The sequence below is a fragment of the Rhineura floridana genome, chromosome 8, assembly GCF_030035675.1.
Source record: "Rhineura floridana isolate rRhiFlo1 chromosome 8, rRhiFlo1.hap2, whole genome shotgun sequence".
NCBI lineage: Eukaryota > Metazoa > Chordata > Lepidosauria > Squamata > Rhineuridae > Rhineura > Rhineura floridana.
Genome location: NC_084487.1, coordinates 16,825,322 through 16,840,819, shown reverse-complemented (window position 1 = coordinate 16,840,819; position 15,498 = coordinate 16,825,322). Strand labels below are relative to the sequence as shown.

General features: G+C 43.7%; 1 protein-coding gene across 14 annotated transcripts in view; it reads left to right on the top strand.

Annotated features, from left to right (window-relative positions):
• The window catches only part of SOX5 (SRY-box transcription factor 5), a 1,141,232-nt gene that overhangs the window by 763,105 nt on the left and 362,629 nt on the right, over positions 1-15,498 (top strand). The window contains exon 1 of one of the 14 annotated variants that reach the window (XM_061638422.1): positions 12,631-12,721. The exons of 12 other annotated variants lie outside the window; for them this stretch is intronic. Coding sequence is in view for 1 of the 2 variants with exons in the window: in XM_061638420.1 (XP_061494404.1) it covers positions 13,429-13,489 (61 nt within the window). In the remaining variant the exon portion in view is untranslated. Of the gene's footprint in view, positions 1-12,630; positions 12,722-13,187; positions 13,490-15,498 lie in introns of those variants that run through there. One more of the 14 variants, XM_061638420.1, reaches the window with a different exon arrangement.

The following is a 15,498-nucleotide window of genomic DNA, read 5'->3' as shown; positions in this document are numbered from 1 at the left end:
CCTAGGAAGGCTGAACTGGCCGGAGCCAATTTGGAGCCTGAGAACAATTCATTGCCCAGGTAGATGCTCCTCACTGCTGTTCCTGATAACTCACCACATGAGACAGCCGTATTCAGAGTGGAGGATTCTGGTTGTGGCTTCAGTGGCACTAAGAGATTTCTCTTTGGGCAGGGGATGGTGTGGGTGGCATTTGTCCATATTTAATTCAGAGATATGCAGTGCTATACTCAGTCCTACCTTTCCTGTCTCTGTAAATATATGCCAGAGTTGTGATGTGGGGAAGCACTGATTTACATGGGATAATCTTCTAATACAGGGATGTTTTTTCTGCTGGAGCAGAATATAATTCCTCATGGACTCAGGAAAAAGAATTTTGGCCGGCCTCAGGACCTACCAAGGGCTGTAGATGTATGACCTCAAAGTTCAGTTCTGTTCTTTAAGCTGCACAGTGGCTCTAAACTCTGGCTGTCTGCTCCCTACTCTGTCTTGAGCTGTCTTTGATGACCGCAGGACTCCAAAGTTCACCGGGAGAGGAGAAAATTGGAGTCACGCATGCTGAGTGGAGGGAAGATACTTGCCTTCAGTTTGCTAGCCTGAAAGCTCATCAGAGAATAATTAACATTCAAAATACCAAGGTTCTGCTTTCCACATTCTACTTCAAAAGTCAAGTCTCTACTTGGACAAAGATAATAAATGAAGGTGGCAGAGCTGGGCTTTTCTCTTTAAAAATGAGGCTGTAAATCTGCTAACTTCTCAATGGCGGGTCAGTAAACAGAAGGGAAGTATCATAGTTATTTGTAAAATTGACATTTTTTTCAGCAGTGCTCCAGTGCTTTTAACCACACCATGAACCCAGAAGCTTTTTATTGACATGGAGCTAGGTGATAGGAAGGCATTCCCCATCTGCAGGCTGAAGTGGTATTGCTACCACCTCATTTGGCTGCAGGTAGAGATTAGGCTAAATAGCCATGGTATGGTCAGAGATGGTGGTCTTCCAACTCTATGGCAGGAACGGGCAACATGCACCCTTCCAGATTAGTGCTGTCTGCTGTGACAAAATTTTCTCCTGTGCTTATTTTTTAAAGAAAACATTCTTCATCAATTAATGAGAAAAGAAAATGCATGCAAAAATTATTGAAAGGGAGAAAAATGTTTGGTGAAATTCTCATGGGTGGAGTGCAGGTTTTTGGAACTGCACCATTAATCGTAACATTGGATGTGCCAAGAGGTGTTTGTGAGTACTCTTGGTTAGGCTCATCCAGATGACTTGTTTACTGAGCATTCATCCTGATTTGCTTGCACAAAGCTTATGTGGGGGTTAGACTGTGTCCAGTCTTTACGGAGCATTCATTCTGATTTGTTCATGGGATGGTTACATAACAGTGATCATTCATCCTGCGTTCATCCTGATTTCCTTGCAGGATGTTTACACATCTTCCTGTTGATTGTTTATTCATCCCACACTTTTCAATGCATTTCCGTGTCACTTTCCAAAATGCAAAAAGTAGGTTTTTTTAAAGTGAATTTGTTGTGCTAGGGTGACAGAGTGCTTTAAGCCACTTTATCTGTGTTTGGATCCCTCCTGAAAAATACTGACAGTCTGGAGGCACCCTTTCATTCTGCAAATCATCTCACCAGTGGTCCACACTCTGCAGCCTTCCTGGCTGTCTGTGCTTCAATAAAGCCTCAGGGGAAGGCGTCATGTGGTAACTCCTCCCATGGGGCTTTTTCAGATCAGGAAGGGAGGCTTCGGAGTTCTGGAGAAATGTTTACTGGAAACAGAAACACATACACTACCCTCAGCCACCTTGCAACAATAAGTTAAGCTCAAAACCAAAATACCTGCCAAAATAAATTCTCAAGTGCTCCAAGAATTAAGGAGAAAAATACATGCCTTTTTCAGAGAGGAAGAAAACTTTCAAGAAACTGGAGGACAGATTTTGGGACAGCACTGTTCCAGATATTATTGGACTACAGCCAACATGGCCAAAGATCAAGGATGATGGGAGTTGTAGTCCAACAATAGCTGGAGGGTAACAGGTTCCTCATCCCTGCTTTACATATTTTTCAAAAACTAACTCATTCTTAGAGTCAAGGAACATCCATCAATTTGTGCATTTCACTTATGTATTAAAAAAAATCTATGAATTATACTTTACAGGATGAGGTGGGATGCAACTGTTGCTTGAGGTGTGTGTGTGTGGGATTCTTTGTGACACATGGTTAGAATTTCAGCTTAAGAGTCCCCACTTAGCATTCAGCCTAGTTATACCACTAGATTAAAAAATAAAAATAAAATAAAATCCCCTTTACAGATTCTTGATAGCATTTCAGAAATTGAGAGAGAGAGAGAGAGATGAAAGATGTTGCACCATATCAAGAAAAGAACATTGTCTCGAAATGGCCAGAAGGGAGAATTAAAATTGATGGCAAAGAGATGCTTGCAGCTCTCTTAGGAGAGAGAGAGAGATGTAGACATTAACAGGTGTTAGCAGCTTTAAACACACATGCAGAACATGTTCCTCAAGTGCCCACACTGGCTGTAGAGAAACTGGTTTTTAAGTACATCAGAATTTATGTTGGAAGGCAAAGGCTTCAGCGTCCAATTCCACCCTTCCTTGTCACTGAGAGATTCAAAGCTGAGACAGATGGCTGCTACTTTAGATGTGTGCGTGGGAGAGAGGAACTTCCACATGTGATTTCTTTTTCTTCTTTCTTTTTTTACCATTTGGTAGTAATTAGTTTGTTGTATAAATTAACATTAACTGATCCATTCTTCAGGCATTGTTTGCAATTATCTTCTTTGAGCCTGTGAGTTGTGTAAAGATTGTGTTTTTTTTTGTTGTTTTTTTTAAAGGGAACAAACTGCCTCTTATTTTATCCAAGGAGAGGAATCTATCATTAGGCGAAACAGAACCATAATCATCGTTGTGGGCTTGACTGACAAAAAAATCTGAAAGGACAGATTGAGTTAAATAAAGAAAAATATATTTTTTCATAGGAAAAGGAGTTCTAAAAATGCACTTAGATGATATCTGTGTCTTTTAGATCAAAATATAAATTGAGAAAATCGGAGGAACATAGTTAAGAGTGTGCTGGTAACGAAGTGGTTTAAAGATATGATTCTAATGCTGCCCAGGCATTATGACCAAAACAAGAAATATTCATCTGCATTGGGGGCATGGGATGCTGTTCTGGCCTCCTCCAATATCCCTGCATGTGCCAGCCTGTCCCCAACCCTCCTATATTGGACACGGAAAGTGTGAAGGGAGTCATGCTCTCTTGAGCACAATACTTTATATGAATGGGAACCCTGATGAATCAGAGCTCCCAATCAAGCAGAGGTGTTCAAGTGAATGTGGGTAGAAGCCTCCTCCTGAAATTCCCATCTCAACCGAGGAAGTTTGGGCACTGAGTGGGTGAGCCTGTGGATGTTGAGGGCCAAGGCCAGTGCGCTTGGCCCTGCGACCCCAACACAGAATATTTCTTTGACTTGAGAGTTCAAGACCCACCTCAATCTGATTCACACAGCCTTTTCTTACGTGAGCAAGATGACTTGTTCGGTAGATTTAGCTTTTGCGCGTTGAGTCCGTCTTGTGGCCTGCTCCAACATATGGTGCCGATCATGTTGTGTCTGGTTCAACCTAATTTTGGAAAGCATGTCAGGATTTGGTGAGTCACAGTCAGATTTTGTGTGTTCACAACACTGGGTTCAGCATGTCAAAATAAAAGAAAGACATCAGGAGAGATTGATTCACCATCCTAAATACATTCTTGTCAATTGTCTTTTGGTCTCCTCCATGAAAGCAACTCCCAGTTCATCCATCTGTAAATGCATGCCTGCACCTGGAACAGTTAAGGCTATTCATCACTATCTGGGACTGTTGACCTACAGAGCAATTCAACTTGATGGAGGCTGGTGGGAGCAAAGCAGAGCTGGCAGAAAGGGCCCCCACATCCACCTGCCACCCGTGGAGGGGAGGATGCTGGCTGTGCCGGCAGGGCATGGCGGAAGGAAAGAAAATACATGTTTCCTTCTGCTACTCCTTTTCCTGGCATACCAGCTGCTGTGACAGAGGGCTGCAGGAAGGAGCCAAATGGGACTTGGATATTGTGCAAGGCCTCCCCCCCCCGACACGCCCCAGGAACGCCCCTTTTGCAGACCTCCTGCTGGGTTCCTCCAGCTCCCCTTACGCCAGGCTTCCCCAGCAGACCACCAATTGACTCGGCTTATGGCAGTGTAGTCCGGGTGAGCCACGATTCAGCTGGCTCAGCCAGAGGTCTGCCATATCCAACTCACCTCAGCCTGGCATAAATAGCAGTTGGGTGGCACCCCTAGAATTCTAGAAGTCCTTTAATTTAACCATTTTGACTGTGGCTGTTGTGTGACTGCTGGGCAATGAGTGAAACTAAGAAAAACAGGGAATCTAATTGATACCCTCAGAGAGAGTTGTGCAGACTTTTGAGGAACTACTATAGCGGTGGAAGGCTGAGAAGGCAAGCCTTTACTGATTCATGCAATCATTTAATTAAGATTGACATTTATTTATTTATTATTTAACAGAATTTATATACAACTTAATCCTCTATAATCTCTAAGCAGTTTACACAGAAGAAATTCATCAACTGTGATTTCCATCACAAGGACTCTCAAACCCAATAGCCTAGTAATGGCCACACATATCTGTAGGAAGTGCTAATCTGCTCACAACTGAGAGGGCTACCTCAGTTGATACAAACACATTGGCTATCTTTGTCTCTACCTCAAATTAACAGCTCTGAAATATCATGCTTTGTGAGTCCCAGCTGCCACAGCCGTGGGTACCACCTTACCCAAAATTCTTACGCCCTGCTTTTAATTCATTTAAATACAGGGCTGAGACAAACAGAAGGACATGTTTTGTGAACTTGAAAGGTACCATTTTGTCAATTGTTTGGGGGTAGCAGAGCTGCAACATGCTGGATAAATGATAGCTAGTTTAGAGGGAGGGCAATGATTCCTGCCCTCACTCTGATTTGCCTTTGTGATGTCATCATACATTTGAATCTGAAAAGTTCTAATGTGACATCATATGGTACTTATGTGATTTTTTTTCCTTTGGTTGTTGTCAGGAAGGAGCCCCTATTTTAAATGGCACTGAAACTGCAGATCAGGGTAAGAAGCTGCTGTGAACATTGCATTAAACTTGTGTGTGTGAGAGAGAGAGAGACTTTTTGCATATACCCAAAGCTCTCTTTTTGCTTTTAATATTTTAATGAGAAAAAATTCAGCACATCCCTGTTTAAATGTATGTTCCTAGGCTTAACCCAACTCAGGTTAAATAATCACCTTGGATTCATTGTGTAAATGGGCCAAATACTTCTGGAGGGTGATCAGAAGGGACTTGTAATGGCATTCAATTGAACACATTTACAAGTCTCCTTCCGACCTTCCCAGTTAAGGTCAGAAAGTTGGAGGGTGCATTTTCCTGAATTTGTAAGGGTTAACTTATTTTAAGTTGTCAATGGCATGGCTAAAAGTTGTTGTTTTTGTACTTTAAAAACAGCGTTGCAGTAGGTTGTACCAACAGTGAGGCTCTCTACACTCCTAGAAACCTTCGGGAAATTCACCTATCTCTGAAATCAGCCAAAATTGCCCACCCCCACTTTTACAGAGGATGAATGGTCCCATGGAAATAGCAAGGGGGGATGAAATTTGCTCCACTTTTACTTTTGAGTTCTCCCCTGTGTGGTTTTTTTTTTCAACTCCCTGAAATTACGAAACTAGAACAGAAGGGAGTAGACTGAGTTAGAACATTTATTACCCCTGGTATGCTCATTTTTGCATCCAGGGATGTTTGGTTTAAGAACATAAGAACATAAGAACATAAGAAGAGCCTGCTGGATCAGGCCAGTGGCCCATCTAGTCCAGCATCCTGTTCTCACAGTGGCCAACCAGGTGCCTGGGGGAAGCCCGCAAGCAGGACCCGAGTGCAAGAACACTCTCCCCTCCTGAGGCTTCCAGCAACTGGTTTTCAGAAGCATGCTGCCTCTGACTAGGGTGGCAGAGCACAGCCATCACAGCTAGTAGCCATTGATAGCCCTGTCCTCCATGAATTTGTCTAATCTTCTTTTAAAGCCATCCAAGCTGGTGGCCATTACTGCATCTTGTGGGAGCAAATTCCATAGTTTAACTATGCGCTGAGTAAAGAAGTACTTCCTTTTGTCTGTCCTGAATCTTCCAACATTCAGCTTCTTTGAATGTCCACGAGTTCTAGTATTATGAGAGAGGGAGAAGAACTTTTCTCTATCCACTTTCTCAATGCCATGCATAATTTTATACACTTCTATCATGTCTCCTCTGACCCGCCTTTTCTCTTTTGTTTGTTTTATAAGCTGAGAGTGTCATTTAAAAATGGTACCCCCACTTACAGTCTAAAGCAGCACAGTCTGCTCTCTGGACTACCTCATTCTAGTCTTGACTACCTCATTCTAGTGAACGTGCAGGATCTTGTTGTCTCTGAGCCTTACTTGGTCCTCTTGCAGCTGGCTGGGCTCTTGTCTCTGTCCCACCTCTGTGATCTACTGCCTCATTCTGCTGCAAGTGTAAATGGGATCAATGGAACTAATTCCTGAGTCTGCATGAAATGATACTAGATGAAGAGGAGAAAAATGATTATATTGAGTGTAAGGGCTTGTTCACCTTTGGGTTATGCTGTCCTGGTCGACAGCAGTATGGCAGCGCAAATGAGGTCCATTTGATATCAACTCTTGCATTTAGGAATTGGACTAGATGCTGCTTTAAATGGGTTATAGATTGCTACTTCAATAGCTCAGGCCACTCTGCAGTGTTTCGTATCTGCAAAAGATCTACGACATTTGTGCCACAAGATGCGCATGGCAAGACATTGATCCTGCTACATCAAGTGTGGGGCATCTTTGGCCCTTCAGCTGTTGCTGAATTACAACTTCCATCATCCCTGGCCATTGGCCACTCTTGCTGGAGCTGATGGGAGTTGTAGTTCACCAAATTCTGGAGGACCAAAAAGTGCCCTACACCTGAGCTACATGTCTGTCCTCTGCAGCCAGGTATTGACAGTGATACACAATCATGGATAACAATACTATCCCCGGAATAAAATAAAAATTGGCTCTCTAGAAGCTCTCTTTATATCTCTCTTTTGTGGTATCTTAAAAAATGGACTGCCTTCAAGTTGATCCCGACTTATGGTGACCCTATGAACAGGGTTTTCATGGTAAGCAGTATTCAGAGGGGGTTTACCATTGCCTCCCTCTGAGGCTAGTCCTCCCCAGCTGGCTAGGGCCTGCTCAGCTTGCCACAGCTATACAAGCCAGCCTCTTTCTTGTCCACAACTGCCAGCTGGGGGGCAACTGAGCTCCTTGGGACTATGCAGCTTGCCCAAGGCTACATGTAACCCCTGAGCCACTCACTGTGGGGGTGATCTTTAGCTGGCCCTTGACAACCAAGAGACACAAGCAGGGATTTGAACTCACAGACTCTGGACTCCCAGCCAGGCTCTCCTCCCCACTGTGCTATACCAGGGGTGGTATCTTAAAACAAGCGCATAACAGCCAATAAACTAAGCTGTGTAGCTTGGACTGGAAAATATGAGCCTGAAATCCTACAGATAGTTACGCAGCTTAAACCCGATTTAAACAAATTGGGAATTTAAATAGCCTCTACAAGGTTGCAGTTGTAGGATACAATTCAGCCAAAGTTAAAGAAACAGGAGCATAGGAAGCTACAGAGCCAGTGTGGTGTAGTGGTTAAGGTGTTGGACTATGACCTGGGAAACCAGGGTTTGAATTCCCACATAACCATGAAGCTCACTGGGTGGCCTTGGGCCAGTCACTGCCTCTCAGCCTCATGAAAACCCTATTCATAGGATCACCATAAGTCGGAATCGACTTGAAGGCAGTACATTTACATTTTTATAGGAAGCTGCTTATACTGAGTCAGTCCATTAACCATTATCAAGACCATTACTGTCAACACTGACTGGCAGTGATTGCTCTCCAGGGTTCCAGGCAGAGGACATTCCCAGCCCATCTTGATATCAGGGACTGAACCTGTGGCTTTCTGAAAACGCTTTACCACTGAGGTACAACCATTCATGATTTTTCTATAGTAACATGCTTAATTCTCCCACTGAAGCCAATGGGACTTTTGGCTAGATCATGCCCTTCGTTATGCAAATCCTGAGCCTCATCATTTTCTTTGTGTGCAAATACCAAGTCACCTATTGTACAGTATAGGAAAAGGTTTTTATCTAGCATACAGTATCCATCTGTTCATGCCTTATAGGCAAGTTTTTTTAAAAGAAAAAAATATGGGCTGTGGTTGCTAGAAGAAGCTTCGTCATTTGAACTCAGAAATTAATCCCATTTCAGATGCAGTTAAATTGCTGTTTAAAATTGAATCAGATTTTTCCATTGCCTTCTTCTGTCCTTCAGATCATATGGGGGGGGGGGGAATGCAGTGCCAGAAAAACAAATCTTGACAAAATCAACATGCTATCACCAAAGTGAATGATAGCAGAACTTGATCCATTTTTAAAAATCCAACAGTTTCATGGTTTAGTTATTAAGAACACAAGAACAGCCTCCTAGATCAAGCCAGTGGCCCATCTAGTCCAGCATTCTGTTCTCGCAGTGGCCAGCCTGCCTGTGGGGAGCCCGTAAGCAGGACCTGAGTGCAACAGCACTCTTCCCACTTATGATTCCCAGCACCTGGTATTCAGAGGTGTACTCCCTCAGACAGTGGAGGTAGAACATAATCATTGTGGCTAGTAGCCATTGATAGCCTTACCCTCCATGAGTTTGTCTAAACCTCTTTTAAAGTCATCCAAGTTGGTGGCTACCACTGCCTCCTGGGGGAGCAAATTCCAATGTTGTGATCTGGTAGGCAGATCATTGGTAATCTTGATAAGGTGAGTCTAAGGGATTACCAGATGATGAAGCATTGCAGAAGTCCGCCTTTTAAAAAGTATTCCTGTACTGTGCTGCCAGGCTCTTTGTCCTTCAGAGAGCTCTCAGCAGCTCGTGCAGGGCTCCAGGTGGGCCATACCTGCTTAGTTTCATCTGCCTGATCCCTTATATCCCTGCCCAGTCACTGAGGTCTTCAGAGGAGTCACTGATAGTGGTCCCCTAGGGCGCGAATGCATGGCTCATATCCACCAAGGTGCTGTGTGTTCAGTATTGTGGGCCCAAGCTTATGAAACTCCTCTCCAGTTGAAGTCAGACAGGCTCCCTCCCTCTTAAACGTCTGGCACCTACTGAAGACTTATTTTTTCCCAGAAGGCTTTTTGAACTTTGATTGTATAGTTTTAACTATTTTTAGTCATTATATTGAAACTTGTCTACTTCTTAACAGTACGTGTGGTGGACCCTCGGTGCCTGCCTGTATCTACCTTTCTATCTAACTGCAACACCACAAAGGCTCTTAGAGGGCTTGTATCAGGGATGGCATCACTGGCCAAGGTCCACACTCCAGCGGTTAATCTCCAGAGCTCCCTGGTCTTGCTTTCTCCATGCTCTTCTTGGCTGTTCACCTGCCCCCTCCAGGACCATGAGCAGCAGCCTTTACTTGCCTTCACTTTCACTTGCCCAGACCTCTCCTTCTATGCAGTGTACAGATTGAGCCCACAGGGAGAGGGTCAGCAAATGGTCAGTGATGGCCAGTAGCAAGTAAACAGAGCCCACTGAAGGCATCTTGCTCAAGAGCCTTCCAACACTGGCTCTTGGTTTATACATTTGTTGCTCATTTGAGCAGGCGCAATCTCAAACTCAGAGCTTGGAAAAGTTACTTTTTTGAACTACAACTCCCATCAGCCCCAGCTAGTATGGCCACTGGATTGGGCTGATGGGAGTTGTAGTTCAAAAAAGTAACTTTTCCAAGCTCTGCTCAAACTATGCCTGCTTGGCCCCTGTGTCAGGGGAGCAGCCAGACCTCAGAGCTGGAGCACAGACTCTGCACGCATAAAGTTCCAGATTCGTTCATCTCGGCTTGCAGGATATTGCATTTCAAGGTGCAAAGACTGGGCCTGAATCCTTGGAGAGCTGTGAGATGGACTAATCCAGCCTTCCCCAACCTGGTGCCCTTCAGAAGTCACTGGACCTCAGCACCCATCATCCCTGATCATTGGCCATGGTAGCTGACAGGTCCAGCTCCAGGAATGCGGGAGTCCTTGGGCATTAGCCTGCCCCTGGCCCCTCTGCTTCCTTTCCGCGATCCCACAGATCGCAAGATGAGCTTCCGAACCACCCGCCATCCCCAGCGCTTCACCTACCTTTCTCTGCTGTTCGTGCAGGGTTGCCATCAATAAAGATGGCGGCCGAGGTTTCCGTAAGGGACTGAAGCCTTTGCCGCCATCTTGGTAGATGGCATGCAGCGCGCGCATTGCTGCCATCAACCAAGATGGCGGCAGAGGCTTCAGTCCCTTACGGAAACCTCGGCCGCCAACTTTATTGTTGGCAACCCTGCGCAAAGAGCAGAGAAAGTTAGGTGAAGTGCGGGGGATGGTGGGCGGCTTGGAAGCTTGTCTTGCGATCGACAGGATCGCAGAAGGGGAGCGGAGGGGCCCTCGGGCCAGTGCCCAACCTGGCCGCCCTTTGGAACCGGCCCTGGTAGCTGAGGCTGATAGGAGTTGAAGGCCAACAACACCTGGAGGACTCAAATGGCTGATTCAGTAGGTGGCAGCTCCATAAATGGGAGAGGATCCTGCTTCAACTATGGCAGGACAAACTGCTGCATTAATTGGACATATGGGGTGAGTTACTCACCTTATGCTTTGCTTGAAGTGACCTGCATTGGCCTTTGACCTCTGATCTCCAAAGGAGATGTGCCAGATGTCAGGGCTTGACCCAGACAGTTCAGTTTTCCAGCTTCTTCCTCCTACCCTTTCACCCAACTAAATCCAGCAATGCCTATTCCAAACACTACTTTAGGATAGAATGTTATTAATTGCTCAGATAGGAAAGAAGCATTAAGAAGATTAAAACCCTCAGTTTTGCCGAATATTAATTATCGTCCATACAGTTTGAATATCCTTTCATCTACATGCTAATGCTTATTTTCCTCAGATTTTTCCCCCTCCTCACAGTAGTGAGATCAGGAGACAGGATGGTAACGTGGAAGAGCACATGCTTTCTATGCAGAAAGTTCCAGGTTTAATCCCCAGAATCTCCAGGGTTTTTCTTTTTCTTTTAAAGAGAGAATCAGCAGATGATGGGAATTTTTTGTACCTGAGACCCTGAAGAGTTGCTGTCAGTGAGAGTGGACAACAGTGAGCTAGATGGGTACATAGTCCAGTCTGCTATAAGGCAGCGTCCTATCGCAGAGCTTGGAAAAGTTACTTTTTTGAACTACAACTCCCATCAGCCCCAGCCATGCTGGCTGGGGCTGATGGGAGTTGTAGTTCAAAAAAGTAACTTTTCCAAGCTCTGGCCTATGCTCCAAGAACAGGAGTAGCCAGTGGGGCATATTGTTGGACTCCAACTGCCCTCAGCCCCAGCTGGCCTGACCAATGGTCACCTACTCTAGAGGATATTTAATCAAAGGGCATCTAAACTATTCCCCTGTACTGAAGTGTAAACATTCCAACCTCAAATCCACATAACTTGTATCATCCACATTCAGTATGTTATGAGGCTAGTTCTCTAAATTGGAGGATCTAGATTAGATTTTCCCCCTCCAGGTACATTAAAACAACAAGTTGAAATCTACTTTCCCAGCTGGATAAATAACCTCTGCCCTTAACAAACTACAGTTCCCAGGATTCTTTGGGGGAAGCCACAATAGATAAAGCAGTAGCATAGTGCATTAAATGGATGATGTGGATATAGCCCATCTCTAAGGAGCATCTTTAACTCTGCCAAGCCCACTAGGTACCTGCTGAGCGACAATTGTTATGGACAATATCAATAGACCTGAAGTATGAGGCGTGAATGACAAATGCACAATCCCTTTGCTTAAAAAATAACATTATTACAGTTGTTATCTCAGCTAATAAAAAAGTTCTTTAAATGTTCTTTAAATAAATATTCTTTTGGCTTTTTCTTTTTAATCTAATCTTGATTTCTCCTCTCCAGAGTTTGAAATAGCACCTTTGGCGTAGGATATTATTTTACTAGCGCTGGATCCAGGATAGAACTAACTGAATAAAACAATCCTCTCCCCATTTTCTGAAATGATCCTCCTTTATTGACAGAGAACTAATGCATGTCCCTATTACCCAGCTGCAGAGCATCACTTGTATATTATTATTATTATTATTATTATTATTATTATTATTATTATTATTATTATTATTATTATTATTACCACCCTTTATATACCCACCTCCAGTTCCAAAAAAGAAACAGCAAATGAAAGTTTGGCTTATTTATTTTTTAACAAATGGAATCCAGATCAATCTGATGTCCTCAAAAATAGAAACTTGCCTGGAGAGAGCACCTTAAATTTTTATTAGTGATGAGATCATTTTTATTCTGGTGTAAACAATGCAGGGTTTTTTTAAAGCTTTTTCTTTTTTTTACACACCCTGAAGACTGTGGGCCTCTTTGCATTTTGGTTTCTTTTGGTTCCGGAGGGTGGGGGAAAGAGGTGTAGGCTGGGGAGGGCAAGCAACGTGAGCGAGCCTGGAACAGAGGAGGGCTTGAGCACTGAAAAAGCTCAAAGAGAATATATTAATTAACCCAGGAGGATTGCTGCAATGTGCGGGTGAGAATGCGTGGCTTTGAAATTCATTGATCTCCAGCCATTTCTTGGGTTTGGGTCAAAGACCTTGGACAAGGTGGCGGGGGAGGAGTCCAATGGGAACCAGATGTTCAAAGCCAGTGGAAGAAGGTGGCTCTCTGGTTTTGCATCATTTGCCTCCCTAGCCCTTTTTTCCTTTTCGGGGAACTATGACATTCTTTTCTGAAGTCCCTCTGTCCTTCGAAAATGCACACAATTGCATAATATTCTGGCTCCGTTACTCGCCCTCCACCCCCCCCTTGGCCTACCTTGCCGAATGGCCCTGGAAGACTAAACAGGTGTTATCTACTTTTGATTTCAGTGCATTTAAATTAATCCTGTCAGCTCAGCTGTTAAAACAACTGTCATCTCCAGCTGTTAGTAATTTTCGACTGGGCACTTTTACAGGTTGCCAAGTTTTCAGAGGCTGCATTGTGGATGTCTCTGTAACCGCTAGAATAAGAGAGGGGGAAAGAGAGAGAGAGAGAGTGACTGACTGACTGACTGACTGACTGTGTGTGTGCACACATTTTTTTCCTTTTTAAGGGGAATGTGCATTCAAAACTATTTTAAAATCAATTTCCTGTCGTCATGCCTCGGACACGCTAAAGCCAGCATCTTCAGTCCAGAGTCTGAAGTAAAGGACTTGAGTTTAGTCTTGTGTGTTTCAGCCTTCTTTTTAATTTAATTTTATGTTTTATTTTTGTGTGCTTTTTTATGTGAATGAAATGAGTCCAAGACAGAACATGCAAGGTAGGAGACAGGTTTTTGAATTTTTTTCCCTGAGGGGTGGTGGTGGAGGATTGCCTGAAATACTATCTGTGTCTTCTAGCTATTCCCCTTCCATTTTCTCCAGCTGAAATTAGAACCTGTACCTTGCTCGTTTATTTATGACAGCCCACATTTTCTTTTCAGAGTTCAGGATGGCATTCATAGCCCTCCTGCCCATTTTATCCTCACAACATCCCTGTGATGTAGGTTAGACTGAGAGGGAATGACTAACACAAGGCTGCCTAGTTGGGATGCGGGAGGAATTCGGTTCACATTTAAAGGTGAACCTCCCTGATAAGAACTTTTTGAAACAATACAAGAACCAAAACAAAGCCATCCTTTGAAATGTTCATTTCTCTGAATTTTGCAGTGCAGTTCTCCAGCCAGGTAATATGTACAAAAATGCATTTACCCGGGTAACCTGTGCATACAAATGCATATATTAGTGGAAATGACATACAAACATACATTATATTAGAGGAAATTGCTTTGCAAAAATGTGTATATTAGGCAAAATTGCATACGAACTGCATTTGTGGCACTGACACTTTGGAGTTCCCTCCTCTTAAATATTAGACAGGAGCCATATCTGTTGTGTTTTCGGTGCCTCCTGAAGACCTTCCTCTTTCAACAAGCCTTTTAAGTAGAGACTTTATCTCACTCTGCGTCTGTGCTGGAATTGTTTTTTAAGATGTTTTTAAAGATGTTATTTTTTTTAAAAAAAGAATGCTTTAATATGTATTTAAAGATGTTTTGTTTTAATATGTTTTAAAGTCCTTTGTTTTAGAGTGCTTTTAGCATTTTGGGGTTTTTTTTGCTTCCCTGGGCTCCTCCTGGGAGAAAGGGCAGGATATGAATTTCATAATAACAATAGCAATAATAGAAGTTCACACTAAAATGCTGATGAATTTTCATGAAGATTTTTTTTTAAAAAAATCTTCAAATTGATGTGGAAATGTGGAAAACTGAATTTAAGACTAGAAAACTGAGATACCCATCCCTAGGGCCCAGACAGCTTTGTGGCTGAGTGGGAAGTTCCAGGCCAGCACTCTTAACCCAGCAGTAGCCAACAGGGTGCTCTCCAGATGATGATTGACCCATCATTCCATTGGCCATGCCACCTGGGGCTTCTGGGAAGTGCAGTCCAACAGCGTTTTGGAGGACACCATGTGGGTGATCCCTGCCCTAACCATTTCACCGTAGTGGCTATATTTAATGCTAATCCTGTGTTATCCTTGTGTTTATTATACCTTCTCTTCCCTCCTGCTCTCTCCCCACTGCAAAACATTTAGGTTTTCTAAGATAGGAACCATAAATCCCTCCCTCCTGCTTTTCTGTCCATTTGCTTACATTGTGCTGTAGAAGTGAATAAAAAACCGGAGGTAGCGTGGGCTGCGGCTGTTGTCTTCTACCTTGTCCAGACATGTGTTTCAGGCCTGGCGGTATCTCCAGATGCTACTTTGGCTTCTTGAATGACTGCCGGGGTTCTTCTTTTTGTTGTGTTTAAGTCTTAGTTAACCTCAGTGTCAAATGACCTGGAACTGGGCCAGAGGAAATGTTCCAGTTACTGCTTTCCACTGCCCTGGGGAACATCAGTAGTTTCATACAGTATTGCCACAGAGTTTGAGATAGCCTCCAAATATTCCTCTGACCTCTTAGACTACATCAGGAAAAACTTCCTAACTGTTAGAGCAGTATAGAAGTATAGTTTCCAAATCACGTGAAGTACTAGTTCCCCTCTATTCGGCACTGGCTAGGCCTCATCATGAGTACTGCATACAATTCTGGACACTGCACTTTAAGACGGATGCAGACAAACTGGAACAGGTTCAGGGGAGGGCACCAAGCATGATCAGGGGACTGGAAACCAAGCCCTATGAGGAGAGACTGAAAGAACTGGTCATGTTTAGCCTTGAGAAGAGAAGACTAAGGGGAGATATGATAGCACTCTTCAAGTACTTGAAAGGTTGCCACACAGAGAAGGGCCAGGA